The sequence below is a fragment of the Suricata suricatta genome, chromosome 17, assembly GCF_006229205.1.
Source record: "Suricata suricatta isolate VVHF042 chromosome 17, meerkat_22Aug2017_6uvM2_HiC, whole genome shotgun sequence".
In the NCBI taxonomy this organism is placed as follows: Eukaryota; Metazoa; Chordata; class Mammalia; order Carnivora; family Herpestidae; genus Suricata; species Suricata suricatta.
The window spans coordinates 52,135,293-52,150,558 of NC_043716.1; the positions used below are offsets into that span (position 1 = coordinate 52,135,293).

The 15,266-nt window shown below is 57.2% G+C and overlaps 3 protein-coding genes and 1 pseudogene across 4 annotated transcripts in view; 1 reads left to right on the forward strand and 3 right to left on the reverse strand.

Annotated features, from left to right (window-relative positions):
* Window positions 1-3,666, reverse strand: part of BTBD17 (BTB domain containing 17) — a 4,729-nt gene extending 1,063 nt beyond the window's left edge. Inside the window, exons 1-3 of the mRNA XM_029927078.1 lie at window positions 3,521-3,666; window positions 1,750-2,026; window positions 4-366 (exon numbers count right to left, since the gene is read on the reverse strand). Coding sequence (XP_029782938.1) covers window positions 4-366; window positions 1,750-2,026; window positions 3,521-3,605 — 725 coding nt within the window. The 5' untranslated portion in view covers window positions 3,606-3,666. The remainder of the gene's footprint in view (window positions 1-3; window positions 367-1,749; window positions 2,027-3,520) is intronic.
* A 113-nt stretch (window positions 3,667-3,779) lies between these two features.
* LOC115282537 lies at window positions 3,780-5,739 on the reverse strand. Of its 2 annotated transcripts, none has more exons than XM_029928611.1 (4): window positions 5,416-5,733; window positions 4,818-5,046; window positions 4,580-4,731; window positions 3,780-4,093 (listed from the first exon to the last, which is right to left on the reverse strand). In XM_029928611.1, exons 1-4 carry the CDS (start codon window positions 5,508-5,510, stop codon window positions 3,883-3,885), a joined length of 687 nt encoding a protein of 228 aa, XP_029784471.1. In that variant the 5' UTR covers window positions 5,511-5,733; the 3' UTR covers window positions 3,780-3,882. The 2 variants fall into 2 exon arrangements, 1 of the variants encoding a protein (XP_029784471.1); XR_003904684.1 differs by lacking the exon at window positions 3,780-4,093 and having other exon boundaries at window positions 4,511-4,731; window positions 5,416-5,538; window positions 5,665-5,739.
* Window positions 5,740-7,089: 1,350 nt separating this feature from the next.
* GPR142 (G protein-coupled receptor 142) lies at window positions 7,090-11,373 on the forward strand. Its single transcript, XM_029927079.1, is given in 4 exon segments — window positions 7,090-7,116; window positions 8,603-8,654; window positions 9,488-9,643; window positions 10,502-11,373. Coding segments are annotated over 4 exon segments (1,107 nt in total).
* Window positions 11,374-13,424: 2,051 nt separating this feature from the next.
* Window positions 13,425-14,242, reverse strand: LOC115282405 (annotated as a pseudogene).
* Window positions 14,243-15,266: the final 1,024 nt, after the last annotated feature.

Genomic DNA, 15,266 nt, shown 5'->3' on the forward strand with positions numbered 1-15,266 from the left:
GGCCGGGCGCGGCCCAGCCACGTCTCCAGCGCGTGGAACAGCTCCAGCTCGTCCTGCAGCACCAGGTCCGAGCGCGGCAGCAGCTGCGCCAGCAGCTCGGGGCTCACGGCGCCCCACTCGGCGCTCCCCGCCACGGCCGACAGGTTCCAGGCCAGGAACTGCAGGCAGCTCTGGCGCAGCGCCTCGTCCCCGGTGCTCACCGCGTAGTGGTACCAGCCCACCGCCGGGCCCGCGCCGCCCGCCAGGTGCGCGCGCATGTAGTCGGCCACGCCGCGCTGCAGGGACGCCACGCCGTACTTGGTGGCCAGCCTGTGCAGGGGGATGGCCTGGGCCAGCAGCACGGTCAGCTCGCCGCAGTAGAGGTACCTGCGAGAGAGGCGCAGAGACGCCGCATGTCAGGGCAGGGCCGGCTCTGCCACACACACACACACACACACACACACACACTAGGGGTCTCGGTCTTGGATGAAGGGCAGTGTGGTCAGGGTGCAAGCAGAGCAGTGGACCTTGAGGCTTCCTGTCTTCCTCTCAAGGACCCTCCTCGCCTAACCTGCTTCACGCCTCTTCTGTTTCTCTGGGGACATGGAAATAGCACGTAGTTATGAAGCATCTATCAGGAGCCCAGCTCTGTGCTGCAAAGCAAGAGGAGGCTCCTGCCGTTGTGGGGTTTACAAGGAGGGTTCAGATCCACATTCTACCTGCAAGTGGGCAAGTCATTCGACTTCACTGACCCTTATGCTGATCAGCTAGGAAAACAGGGCTGCTGTGACAGCTTTGGGGCGAAGGAACAGGGACTTGCTGCAGGGGAGGTCACCAATGCAGGGTAATTCCCTCTACCCTCCCCCTTTGTTTGCAAGCTCCTCTTTCCCACTGCATCCTTCCTGTCGTTCCTGTCATCTCTCTTGCTCACTCCCTGTCCCTGTCTGCCCCCATGCCCCAGCCCACCCTTCCTGCTAGGTGCCCACTGGCATGCGCTCTGGGAGTGGGTGGTGACAACTGACTGCTGCACCAACACCCATTTCTCTTCTTTCCGCTGCATTTTAGCCCCACATGTTTGCCTCTGAGAATAAAAGATGGTTTCTCAGCCTCCCTTCCAGGGGGTGTGGCCATGTGACTGAATTCTAGCCAATCAGATGTCTGCAGAGGCACTTTATGGGATTGGGGGGGAGCTTTTGACCTTCTGTGTTACCCCTCTTCCTATTTGCCTGGAATTCTACAGCCGTCTTGTCTAAACTATTAAAACAGAGTTACTTTCTCTCACTCTAGTGTGAATGGCGCCCTTGTGCAGCACACCGGAAGGGAGCAGGAGATGGGAGAGAGGGCTGGCTTACTCTCCCTGGCCCGGAGCTTCAAACCCTGGCCAGACACAAAAACCACATGGAGGCTTTAAAAAAAAAAAAAAAAGACAGCTGGGCCCACCCCCAGGCCTGAAGCTGATGATCCAGAGTGTGGTCCAGGAATCTGCAGTTTTGAAAAGCTCCCAAGGCCAGGTTTGGACTCATCTCTGACGGCATTGGGAATTGACATCAAACCGCACAGAACTTGCAGGCGAGGGCATGCGGTCACGCTGCATTTCCCAAGGGGGCAGAGGGAGAAGGGCTGGATGGGGATGGTTGCACTGTCATCCCGATGACCTCTGGGGGCTGGATGGACATCGTGTCCTCCACGGGGCCAGGGCTTTCGTGACCCTGGGAGCCAAGAAGCCAGTGCCTTGGAAAAGGGATGAACTCCCCCGGAGTGCTTCCGCACCTGATGAACTTGTCAAAGACGGCAGCACAGTCCCTGGGCTCCTGAAGCACCGCCTCACTCTGGTTGCTCAGCAGCTCCCGGAGCAGCTCGCTGTGCAAGCCCAACAGCAGGCGGTGAGCGTGGAAGACCCGCACCTCGTCAGTGCCCGCGGCCTGCACCCGTAGGACCACATCGCTGGCATTACCCTGTCGCAGTAGCTCTTGAAGCCGTTGGAGCAGCAGCTGGGAGTGGTTGATGGAGGTGCCCGAGGATTCCCCGCCAACATCGGCTCTCTGAGCTGCAGCAGGAAGGAACACGGCATGGCTGAGAAGGCACCTGGACCGAGGTGCTGTCTAGGGGTGCAGAGGGACCAGCTGGGGACGCATGTGCTTGGGTGCAGGCAGAGGGCAGGTGGGGCCTGGGGAGGCCGTGTGCACACCTGTTTGTGCCCACGGAGCTCGCAGATGTGTGGACGCACACACAAGCACATGGTAGGTGAGAAAGCCTGTGAACCTGACCCTGAGAAGAATCTGAGATGATGCTCTTGCAAGGGGAATAGATTCCTGGCAAGGAGAGGTCGTGAACTGGCGTGTGACAAAATGCCCAGAACTGGTCTCCATGATGCCAGGCCCCCAGGCAAGCGTTGAGGAACCACTGGGTCGCCACCCCTCTGACCTCCTGATCAAAGCACAAACCAGCTGATTAGACGGGCATTAAGTACACAAATAAGGACTCTAGTCTGGGACTGTGATCCATGAGGGAAGTGATAGGAATCAGGGTCACTCAGGCTCCTTGAGGTGCAGAAATCAGGGAGGGCTCCCGGAGGAAGTGACGAGAAAAAGCCAGCCCGGAGGACATGCAGCAGCCCCGCAAAGGACCTTGAAAAGGATGGACTCAGGATGCTGGGAGCAGAGAGAGGGTTGGGGGGCACCGGAGCACTGAGAGGGAGGGGCGGCACGGGAGAAGGCCCTGGGCAGGCAGGGCAGATCTTTCCAGGCCCAGCTACCCTTTTGGGTCCTGACCTCTGAGTCTGAAGTCTACTCACAGGAGGCGGCTTGTGGGAGGAGGAGGTGGCTTGTGGGGGACCAGAGAAAATACAATGGTCGAGCTGGGGCTGGAAAGGGAATCTCACGGCCCCATCTGGCCCTTCTGCCATTTTCTGGGGATGCTGTGAGGGTCGGACGGGGACATGCACTGTTACAGAAAACCCAGTGACAGAAAATGCGGCCAGCAGCTTCCCAGGGCAGAGAACAGAGTGAGGAGCCTCAGAGGGAGGAGGGAGACGAGGTAGGTGTCTCACAGCAGGAGATGAACACCTGCCCCAACACACACACACACACACACACACACACACACACACACACACACACACTCATGTCCATGGCCCATGTGGACTATGGGAGAGGAGGCTCACAGGAGAGCAGATCATCTGTGTGTCAGAGAAAGCGAGACCGAGGGAGAAGGGGAGGGTGAGAAGTGGGTGGGCCGTTAATTTCCCAACCCCACCTCCCCAAGCTGTCACTAAGAACCACCAGAATGCTGATGGCATTACTCGGCCCACTGCCTGGGCCCACTTGTCTGGGACAATGGATGGTGGAAAGGTCTTCTTGTCATTAAGACCTCTGTCTGTCTGGCCTGTCCTTTTTCCCTCTGTGGCAGGCTCCGTGGTGATCCAATCATCCTGGCCTGCTGGACACCGCCCTCTCCCGGCCTTGCACTGCTAGGACCCAAGGGTCCTGCCACTCTTCCCTGCCCCCACCCTCCACCCCCACCCCACCCACTGCCCACTCACCTGCTCGAGTGGCCAGACCCACCAAGGTCAGGATGGCCCAGAAGCTGGCCCAGGACCCGGGCTTGGCGTAGCCCAACCGAAGCATCTTTGTGCCCTGACCCTGAGCTCACCGGAGGGACCCTGAAGCCCACAGACTGCTGTGCTCGCATCCCTCCTCCTTATATAGGACTCAGCACAAGGGGATGGCACCCCCCCCTTCCGGGCCAGCTCCCTCCCCGCACCCAGCCTCTGCCGAGGATTGGTGGAAACTGGCCCCAGCTGTTGCCCAGGCAACCACTTAAGCCAGAGAGTGGCGGCCTGGGGCTATTGTGCTGCCTGAGGGCCCCTGAGGGGGACAGATCCGGCCCCCTCCCCCACATCTTCTACCACCCAGCAGAGCTGGTCCTTTCTCTCCAGGGAAGTTTTAGGCTCTTCAAAGGGCAGCCAAGGGGCTCCAGGACCTCTGGCAGCTGCTGGCCCAAAGGGTCCCAGTCCCCTCCCCCAGTCCCCAGGCACAGTCTCCATCCTGGCAAGAAGCGCGCTTGGCAACATCTTGGCTTAAGGGCTGCGGTGAGCGGGCTGCAAAGGAGGGCCCTGGAAGAGGAGAGAGAAGCTGCTCTCTTCCCCCACCCCCCGCCCCGTCCCCTCCCCTCCTTCCATTTTGGGGTGGGCTAGCTCTTCAGAGAGGAGGGCAAGGGTCTCGGATAGGGACCCGTGGGATAACTCACTTTCCTGTTCCTTGTCGAAGCCTGTTCCCAGCATGCTCTGGGAAGGGTGATGGGCCTTTAGAGAAGCCCCTGGGGTCTGTGACCACCATCCCCCAGGATCAAGGTGAGCTAAGACGGCTGGCTTGGGCACAGAGCAGAAGCACCCTGCACCAAGCACCACTGCACAGGAGGCCCTCTGTCCAGAGCAGGGCTGGCCCTCAGCAGACAGCCCACCCCTGCCCAGCTGGTACAAAGCTGGGCACAGGGACTGGAGATGCTGAGGTGAGCACCCATCTGCCGTGTCACTTCCTTTAATGCCCCTTCCCTGAGTGCCTCCCGTCTCTAGGCTCATCTCTTGGAAGGCTTCTTTTACCAGCTTCTGTCTAATTTCCAGATGTAATTTTTTCCTTCCCAGAGTTCCAAGGAGACACACGGCAGACCCGGCATCCCACCCCAGCTGTGGGAGAAACTGAGGCAGAGAGCTGGGTCGCAGTCTTGGGCGGGTTGGTGCACAGGAGGGCTCTTCTAAATCCAAAGGAACAGGGAGAGGAGAAGGGGGTGTAGCGCTCAAGGGCCATGGGTGTGTCCCGTGTTTCCTACGGAGACCTCACCTTGTTGGGAAGCAAGTGGGGCCTGGCCCAGCCCTTCCGGGGAGGGACTCCTTCAGGGTTGAAGAACTGAAGCGGGGCCTTCTGGATCAATCCAGCTCCATTTCCCCCAAGGCTGAGTCCTTGCCTGGGGACGGAGCCTGTCCTCCCTTGTTGTCTGGATCCCAGGCACCAGCTCCACGCATTGATTTCTGCTCCCGGCTGGCACACAGACTCTGACAGCTCCACCCCTCTCCAGCGCCACAGAGAGAGCGAGAATTGGGGCTGGCACCTGCCTCGTCCGGGTTGGCAGAGATGGAGCCATACAGCCCAGCGGAAACCCCTCCCGGCTGCCCTGACCTTCACGCCTGGCTCCCCTCATCCAGATCCACCATCCCCTGGCTGCCTGCCTGCCCTTCCCATGGCCCGCACCACCTCCCTGGCCCAGCCCAGCAAGACGGACCCTCAGTGTGATGGGGTCCTGGGCCTCGGAGGGCATGCCTGCTTCCACGGGCAATGCTTTTCGGCAGGAATGTTACTGATGATCAGGAGATGATCATAAGAGAACCCACTATGCAGAAAACCGGCTTTCCATAAACACGTTTCTTAACTCCAGACTCACCGTGGCTGCATCTGTCTTTCTAGAAGCATAGCCCACCTTCGTGGGAAACTCCCAAGCTCTACGTGGAAGCCAAGACACCTGTATTTTCTCAGCATGCTGGGTGATTCTCATGCACACTCCAAGCTGAGATTTATCTCCCAAAGTTAGATGGATGCCATTTCAAGGGTACAGGGATCGGGAGGCCCCAGATTACCAAGAACACTCAGAAGGGTCACCTCTGACCCGCCCCTCCCCACTGAGAAGCCCCACCTCCTACAATTTCTGACTTCACTGTTCCTAAACCTCCTTGAATGATTTAGAAACTGGCTTCTCAGGGGCACCGGGTGGCTCAGTCGGTTGAGTGTCCAACTTTGGCTCGGGTCATGATCTCACAGTTCTTGGGTTCCAGACCCACATTGTGCTCTGTGCTCGGAACCTGGAGCCTGCTTTGGATTCTGTGTCTCCCTCTCTCTCTGACCCTCCCCTGCTCATGCTCTGTCTCTCTCAGAAAAAATTAGGAAGGAAGGAAGAAAGAGAGAAAGGAAAGAAAGAAGGAAGAAAGGAAAGAAGAAACGGGATTTCCAGAAACAGACATTCTCTGTGCTCAGTTTCTTAGACTGACACTTGCTAGACTGTGTGCATGCGCGTGCGTGTGTGTGTGTGTGTGTGTGTGTGTGCATACGCTTGCATGCATGTGTGTAGCTTGTGAGCGTCTGGGAGCAGGAGAGAGAAAGGAGGGCATTTGCCCCGCACAGCCACCGAGATAGAGGATCAGAGACACTCCGTTCCACGGAGTTTCCGTGGATCTGGAAACTCCATGATGCCTGAGAGCAAGTCGGATGAGCTCACAAGCCACAACAGTCCCCAGACAAGTGCTACTTCCTGCCTGAGACAAAGAGTGCTTAGAATCTAAGTGACTTGTCTGAGGTCTCACGGCCCGACAGGGCCCCAGGGCCACTTTTCTGCTTGGTTTTTCCTCCATGACCCTATGATGTCTTTTCCAGAAAGCTATTCCAGACAGAAATGATCCCCGTCGGGCCAGGAATCTCTAGTGCTATAAAAGCAACTGAAAATTCTTGCAAGCTTGGGGCAGGATGATTTTTCTGAATCTGCAGAGTGGGTGATCAGACACTGGATGGGGGTAAGACCCAACCCCGGTGTGATGGGCACCTGGACCCAGCTCTACCTAGAGCGCGGATTCCCTTCCATCTGTAACATTTCCCTTCCGGAGCTAGGGTGCCTTCAAACACTTAGGAGGGAGCAGGGGATCATCAGGAGCATAGGCTCCAGGCCTCCCACTGTGTACTCCAGGGGCACACTAATAATAAACAAGAAGGAATCTCTCCCTAAAGCTACTGAAAGCTTCCCGGAAGCCAGGCTCTCCTGTCTGTGCCAGCACCTGCTACCTCACTGTTCCCCTGAACACCAATGCCCTTCCCTGCCCGAGGGCTCTGTCTGAGCCACACCCCCCTCTCCATAAAGCCTGAGCTGACAGCGGCCTCTTCCTGCCCAAGCTGCCTATTCTTCTCTGTGAAGAGGTGACAGGTGGACAGCTCTGGGGGAGGAACAAACCTGAACTCAAATTCCAACCACCACCTAGTGGCTCTGTGGTCCCAGACTAGTGGCCTAACTTCTCTGAGCCTCGGGCCCCTCTTGTGTGAAATGGAGGTCACCAGAGTTCGCCTGGGGGCTGCCATGAGGGAGAAAAGTGTAGGGACAAGAGTAAGTGCTCAGAGGCGCTTAGGAGGCTCAGTCGGTTAATCATCTGACTTCATCTCAGGTCATGATCTCATGGTTTGTGAGTTCAAGTCCCATGCCAGGCTCTGTGCCGACAGCTCAGAACCTGGAGCCTGCTTTGGGTTCTGTGTCTCCCTCTCTCTCTCTGCTCCTCCCCTACTCGCGCTCTGTCTCTTTCTCAGAAATAAACATTGAAGAAATATAAATAAATAAATAGTCAGTGCTGAGGAAATGTCTCTGGAGGCCCTCACGTTGGTGTTTTCAACTTGGCTGTAAGCAGCTCCTTGGTCACCCACAGCCTCGTGGTGCAGGGAGTGGTGGCTTGGGGAGCTATCTGTGCTTCTTGCACTCTCTGGGGCTGGGGGCTGGGACATGGCCTGGGGACCTGAGTGGCTAGCACACGCTCTGGTCCTCCTGTGCCCCCCAGAGAACCTGGCCCAAGCCCTTGGGACTCTCCAGAGGCCTGCAAGGTCAGGACCCAGCCACTAGGGGGCAGCAAGTTCTCTGTGATAGCCCAGAGTGGGTGCGAAAGTGGAAGTGGGGGGTGAGGGTCCAGGTAGCCTCAGCCCAGAGGTGGGAGCTACCTTAGGGAGCCCTGAAGCCAGCAGCGCTGCATTCCCAGAGGCAGGCCCGGGAAATGATTCCCAGGCTGGGCCTCAGCTCCTCTCCGTCATTCCACACGTTTGTCCCTGGTGCCCACTGGGGCTGCACTGGTCACTTCCCCCCAAGGGGGTGGGGGGAGCCCATGAGCACAGATTCCAGCCTCTCCAGAGTGCTCACTGCACCTGCTGGTGTTTATTTGCCATTCCTGGGGCGGCGGCGGGGGGATGGTCTGTTTCACCTAGGCTCAGAAAACAGCAGCTTTCAGGGGCAAGGGGGGTCCTGGGTCTGAGTTCTTCTGGGGGGGGGGGTCACTGCACACAGCTTCCTGCCGACCTTCCAGGCCAGCGGTCCATAACCTCCTCCTCGTCCCACTGCCTGCTGTCGCTGCTGGACGGACCCCTTCAAACGGGGCCCACGAGGCCCCTCTCTAGATCTGGGCCCTGCCCATAGTGGCCTCACCCCTCCCTGCCCTGTACCTGTCCCCTCCCACCCTGAACCCTGAAGGTGGAATCCTTCCTTCTGCCCTGAGGTCCTCACCCCCAGCATGTGAATGTCCTGTCCCCAGAGTGCGGCCCCCTCCGCAAGGCCTCCCTCCCAGCCTGACCCCTTCCCTGCCTGCACTTTCAGGATCCTGGTTTGCTCCCAGAGGCGTCCACTGTATAGACTCCTGCCCTTCCCCACCCTCCAGAGCCTAGCTCCACCCTTTCCTTCCTCCTCCTCCCTCCTCCTCCCTCCTCCCACCACCCCACCTCTCTGTATTGACCAGCTCCGTCTGGTCTCAGTCCTGGAGGAAGAATCACGGGCAAACCATCTCCTGGAGAGCTGGCGATGACGGAAGCTGAGGGGGGTCCCCCTGATAATCCACAAGGTGACCTAGGACTCAGGACCCAGGAGCATGACGCTTAAGGGGCGAGAGGCAGGTAAAGTGTCCAGAAGGGGGTGGGGGGTGGGAAGGGAGAGGACAGGGCCGGCAGGTGAGGAACCGGTGAGGAAACTAGAAGCTTGAAGCGGATCCAGAATGAGCTGGGCGGTGGGCGGGGAAACTAGGTTTAAACGGGGGTGGGGAGTGGGGGGGTAGTGAGAGGGGAGGCTGGGGAGACCACAGGAGGGGTGCCTCCACAGGAAATCAAAAGCTGGACCGTGAAACCTAAAGACCTAAAGGGTGGGCTGAAGAGAACAAGAACCAGAATATGTGGTCACCTTACTCCTCTGGACTCAGTTTCCCCATTTGGAAACCAGGGCCACCCCAACTCCAATAGCGCCAACCTGTGATGGGGGCTGCTCCTTCCAATAATGTCACTCCTCGGTGGTGGGGTGGCTGTTGAGTCACCCTCAATGGGAATCCCCCAGGGCGTTCACCAGAAACACAGCTGCCCAAGCCCTACTCCCAACCCCTTGGCCGGACTGCCAGCAGTGAGGCCCAGGAACCTGTATTTTCAAAAGGGGCCCCACCCTTCTGTGCCTGGCAGCCTGTTCTGGGGCCCTGCCTTCCAGGCAGAAGATGCACCTTGAGCAATGCAATCAAGAAATAGTGTCCATGGGAACAAGAAATGCCACAGAGGACTTCTTCCCTTTAATGGAGGAGCCAGGCCACGCAGGGGTGGGGAGGGGTGGGCCTGGCAATTGGAATTGCCATTTGGTTGGGCCTCACCAGGGCGTCTGCACAGAGTAGGGGTGAATAAAGATCTCAGGGTCAGGGTCAGGCTGCAGAGAAAGATCTAAAACTCTGACTCCAGCCTCCCCCCTTCCCTAGCTGGTCAGCCTCCAGCCATGCTGCCCACAGCCAATGGCAGTGGGCCAAGCCAGGAATTGGAAGGCCATTGGCCAGAAATCCCGGAGAGGTCCCCATGTGTGGCTGGTGTCATCCCCGTCATCTACTACAGCATCCTGCTGGGCCTGGGGCTGCCTGGTGAGTGGGAAGCTGGGGTCTGGAAGTGGGGGGTGGGCAGAAATGGGTACTCCTTCGATGAGTGCCCATCCTCTGTGCTGACCCCTCAGACCCAGGATCATAGACTCTCAGGACACCCTTTGACTTTATGTGGTGATCTGGGTCATTGGGGAGCAAAGCATAGCGGGGAGGAAAAGTGAGGGGCCAGGACTTGGGGTGCTCAATGACTAAAGTCAAGGTTTCACCAGAATGGACCGCCCCTTTCTCCATCCAGCAGTGGGCACTGTTGTTGGATGACTAAGTTCATGTAGGACTGTCAGCTCAGTCGAAAGCTTCCGGTACTTTCCACCGAGAGAGCAGCAGAGCTGGGGGCAGGTGGGGGAATGGATGGAGGAAAGAACAGGAGGTCTCGGCCTTGGGGGGTTACCCACCCCTGCCCGTGTGTAAGGCAGACCTTGCCGTGGGGTGAAATCAGTGGCCTGTTGTGTATGGATGGATAGGGCAGGGCTGATCTGGTTATCCTCTCTGATAAAGTGAGGTGTTTTATTTGTTGTTGTTTTTTAGTTTATGTATTTTGAGAGAGACAGTGAGAGAGAGAGAGAATCCCAAGCAAACTCAGCTATTAGCCCAGAGCCCGATGTGGGGCTAGAACTCACGAACCAGAGGTCATGACCTGAGCCAAGGTCAAGAGTCAGACACTTAACCGACTGAACCACCCTGGTGCCCTAAAGTGAGTTTTAAGACGGGCCTGGGAAGAGGAAAAAAGAAGGCAGGGCAAGCAGGCAGGCGGAGAGGGAGGTGATCAACGCCTTGGAAACACGGTCAGTCACCCTTCTAACACCTCTGCCCTCTGCCCCCTGTGACCTCTGTCGCCATCAGTCAACCTCCTGACCACAGTAGCCCTGGCCCGGCTGGCTGCCAGGACCAGGAAGCCCTCCTACTACTACCTTCTGGCGCTCACGGCCTCGGATATCGTCACCCAGGTGGTCATCGTGTTCGTGGGTTTCCTCCTGCAGGGCGCCGTGCTGGCCCGGGAGGTGCCCCGGGCTGTGGTACGCACGGCTAACATCCTGGAGTTTGCCGCCAATCATGCCTCCATCTGGATCGCTGTCCTGCTCACAGTCGACCGGTACAGCGCCCTGTGCCATCCCTTGCGCCACCGGGCCGCCTCTTCCCCAGGCCGGACCCGCCGGGCCATTGCCGCTGTCCTCAGTGCTGCCCTGCTGACCGGCATCCCCTTCTACTGGTGGCTGGATGTGTGGAGGGACGTGGACCCCCCCAGCATACTGGATGAGACCCTCAAGTGGGCTCACTGCCTCATCGTCTACTTCATCCCTTGCGGCATTTTCCTGGTCACCAACTCGGCCATCATCTGCCGGCTGCGGAGGAGGAGCCAGAGTGGGCTGCGGCCCCGAGTGGGCAAGGGCACAGCTATCCTCCTGGGCGTCACCACACTCTTCACCCTACTTTGGGCGCCCAGGATCTTTGTCATGCTCTACCACCTGTATGTGGCTCCTGTCCACCGGGACTGGAGGGTCCACCTGGCCTTGGACGTGGCCAACATGGCGGCTATGCTCAACACAGCAGTCAACTTCAGCCTCTACTGCTTCGTCAGCAAGACTTTCCGGGCCACCATCCGAGAGGTCGTCCATGATACCCACCTGCCCTGCCTCCTGGGGTCTCGGCCAGAGGGCATGGTGGTGGACCCTGTGCTAAAGCCCCCAGGACTTCCCAAAGGGACAGGATTGTAGAAGAGGGGTCCAGCCAGGGTGCTTGGGTGTGGCTCAGGGCCCGATATACTGCTGCCTTTGTGGTGTGCCCACAAAGCTTTATCAACACCCTACTTTGCAATCTAAGAGTGGGGGTAAGGCTCCTTCCTGTGGGAACAGCTCCCCAGGTGCAGGGGAACAATTTTTCCAACTCTCCCATTAGCTTCACCAGCAACTCCCACTTCCTGGGACAAGGAGGGGACTTTGCCAGGCACAGGCTGATAGGGTCAGGGGCCAAGCATTCCTTTGTGAGAGACATTTCACCTGGCATGTTATGAAGGCTAGATTAACGTTGATGGATGAATGAATGAAAGGCAAGATGGATGGTTGGACAGACAGACAGATATGAATCAGATAGACAGGTATGAATCGTTTCCAGTCACCGCCACTCCTTCTTCCCTCCCCCAGAGCCTACATCTCCCTCCCTGACTCAATCACTTCTCTGGCTTCTGGTGGCCCTGGTGAAAGGAAATTATCTGAAGAATTCTGGGTGATCATAAAGCAGATTAGATGTCCCAGCCCTGGGGCGACAGAGCCCCTTGAGTCTGAGGCATCCTGGTGGGATTCCACTTAACTCCTGCCCTGGAGCCAGAACAAGTTCAGGAGCTCAGAATAGCCCTAGGGTTTTCATTGTTGCTGCTGAGAAAGGAAGTGTCCTCTCAGCCCAGGGCAGGGGGATGGGAAGGGAGGACCGGAGGCAGGCCTCTTTCTCCACCAGAGGGAGGGAGGAGATGGCCCAGCGGACTGGGTCCCCAGGGCTCTGCCCAGCCCCTCCCACCCTCTCCTGAGCCCCTCTGTCCTCTAACCCTGGAGAGGCAGCGGGGAGATTAGCAGATGGACCTTCCACCTGCTCCCAGCTTTGGGTAAACACATTAGCGGCTGCTTTCTGCTTTCCAGTCAGTCTGGCTGAGCCGACCTTTCCCCTGAATGGGAGGTCCAGGCCGGGGGGGCCCGCCAGCACCCAACCCCTTAGTGGGGTGGCCTGGGCAAAAGAGTCAGAAATGCATACCGTCAGTGCAGAATAAATGCCCGGTTTTCCCCCTTTCCTCTTCTCCCCAGAACAGGTGTTCAGGAGGGGGCTCTCAGCCACACCCAAAGGGGAAATAAAAAGAGAGAGCATAAGCAGGGGGCAGGGACAGAGAGAGAGGGAGACACAGAATCCAAGGCAGGCTCCAGGCTCTGAGCTGTCAGCACAGAGCCCGACGTGGGGATCGAACTCATGACCTGTGAGATCATGACCTGAGCCGAAGCCTGACGCTCCACCAGCCGAGCCACCCAGGCACTGCCCCCTTCCATAATTCTAAAGAACTCCAAGTTTGCCACAGACACATTTCGTGGCAAAACCTGACCTGATGCAGGACGACCGGGGTGTGGGTCTGGGGCTCCCTGCAGACTCTCTTGGGTGTCATTACACCCAACACAGAGGACAGGCCACACACAGACTTTCTTCCGAAAGGTTCTGAATCCTGAGACACATCTGGTCCTGTGAGTTCAGAGAGATGAAGGGGGACCCGGAAGCCCCACCGCTTCTGGCACAGCACGGCAGGGCTGACCCTGGGTGCGCGGTGGGCACTGAGGGCTCCCTCTACACGCATACAACGGACCGGGGCGAGGGGTGGGGGGGGCCCTGCCTTGCTTTTAAGGAGGAGGGGATGCAGGTCCAGGTACCTGAGGGAAAAGCCCGCTCTGAAGGAGAAGACCACGCCTCCGAAGGTGGTTTTCTGATGCAGAGCCAAGCGGAACTCCGGAGAAGCGACCTTCTTCCCAGTCTCTGAGAAACCCCAGAGCAGGCCGCCCAGGATCAGAAAAGAGCATTCTCATATGGAAGGTCTGGGGCAAGACCAAGGACACGATGCTCTCCCAACCGGCCGGTGGGCTGTCCTTGAGAAGACCGCCTCGCTCACCTCTTCCTGAACACAGGGGAAACCAGGAACTTCCAGAAACTTCTGGGCAAGCTAGTGGAGCTTTCCACAGGTGGGGGCTTGGAGCCACAAGAACCAGGGTGTTAATATGTATATATTTTTTGTGTTGTATTGATCTTTAATTACATGTAAAGACTTCCAATCACGTCACCTAGGGACCTTTGTACCCACTGCTCCGTTTGGCCGCCAGTCTCTTCAGCAATGGTGAGGCGGATGCCCTTTCCACGGGGAAGAGAAATCCATGACTTGTTGCCCTCGCCAATAACAAAAACGTTGGAGAGCCGGGTGGCAACGCTGTTCACGTTGGCATCTTTCACGTGAACTACATCGAAAGAACCAAGCTGTCTCTCTCCGTGGGTGGTCACACCAATTCTTCCCAGGTTAGCCCCTCCGGTCCCCGTACACAGATTGGTGAAATCAGTCATCTTTCCAGTCTCCAAATCAGTCTGGATGGTATCCTTCACCTTGGTGAGGGGGTCAGGATTGCGTATGGGGCGAGCATCATGGGTCATCAGATTAGGGATTCCTTCTGTTCCCACAAAGATCTTTCTCACTTTGCACAATTTGGACTTGGCCTCCTCAGGCGTGATCCGATGAACAGTAAAGCGACGCTTGGTGTCATAGATCAGGCGGAAATTCCGCCCAGTCTTGTCAAAGCTGATGTCATCCATCAAACCAGCGGGGTGGGTTATATTGGTTTGGACCTAGCTGTCAATCTTAATGAAATGCTGCATACAAATCTTCTTTACTTCATCTCCTGTTAGGGCATACCTAAGTCTGTTCCTTAGGAAAACGATGAGAGGGAGACGTTCTCTCAACTTTTGGGGACCAGTAGATGGACGAGGGGCCAACACACTGGTCAGCTTATCCAGCATCCAAGGGTTTGGAGCCGCTGCCCACTTCACATGCCTCCTGGGACCATGAGCCATGGCTGCGCTAGGCACGAGAAAGCTAATGTATTTTTTTAATGGCCCTTTATTTTGAGAGAGAGATAGACCGATGGTGAGCAGGGGAGGGGCACAGAGAGAGGATGACACAGAATCGATAGTGGGTTCCAGGCTCGGAGCTGTCAGCCCAGAGCTTGACTCAAGGCTCGAACTCATGAACTGCATGATCTAAGCCGAAGTCGGACACTTAGCCGACTGAGCCACCCAGGAGCCCCACCGGGGTGTTAATATTGACGGGACCTCAGGTGTACCCACAGGCGGGGGCAACATCAATTTTTCCAAACACAAGCTCGTATCCTGAGTATGGTGACCATCTTCCAGGAAACAGGAGCCCAGGGAGGTTACATGATGCGGCCCAGGGCCCCCTGCTGGTGGAGAGCAAGTCGGCCAAGTCCTGGTCCTCATCCTGCTCCTCCTAGTGCAGCAGATTAGGGGAAGGGCAGCTTCAGGGATGCTGTGCATCACGCAGCTTCTTGGTCCTGGACTGACCAGATTCGGGAACCACTGTCGTATTTTCTGAAGAAGCTGTATTCGGCAACAGTTCCATTTAACCATGTTTGTAACCTTTAACAAAACAAAGAGCTCATTGCTGAAATGTAAATGGAAAGTATTACTATGGCCCCTGACTGGTCTCGCAGCTCCCTTCGTGCAACTTTATTATAAACTCTCACCGGCTCCTGGCAGGAGAACAAGACGGAGTGGTGTGGTGCCCCCTCCCCCCCCCTTCTCTTCTCTGCCAACCCATCCCCCGAAATATTTTCGTTTCCTGGAGTCGGCTGCAGACCATTTCAATTCCACATTGAGTGTAACTTAAAAAAAATGTTTATTTATTTTTGAGAGAGAGAGAGGGAGACACAGAATCTTGAAGCAGGCTCCAGATTCTGCGCAGTCAGCACAGAGCCCAACATGGGGCTCGAACCCACAAACCGAGATCATGACCTGTGCTGAAGTGACTCAACTGAACCACACAGGCGTCCCCGAGAGTACCTTTAAGTTCAGAAAAACT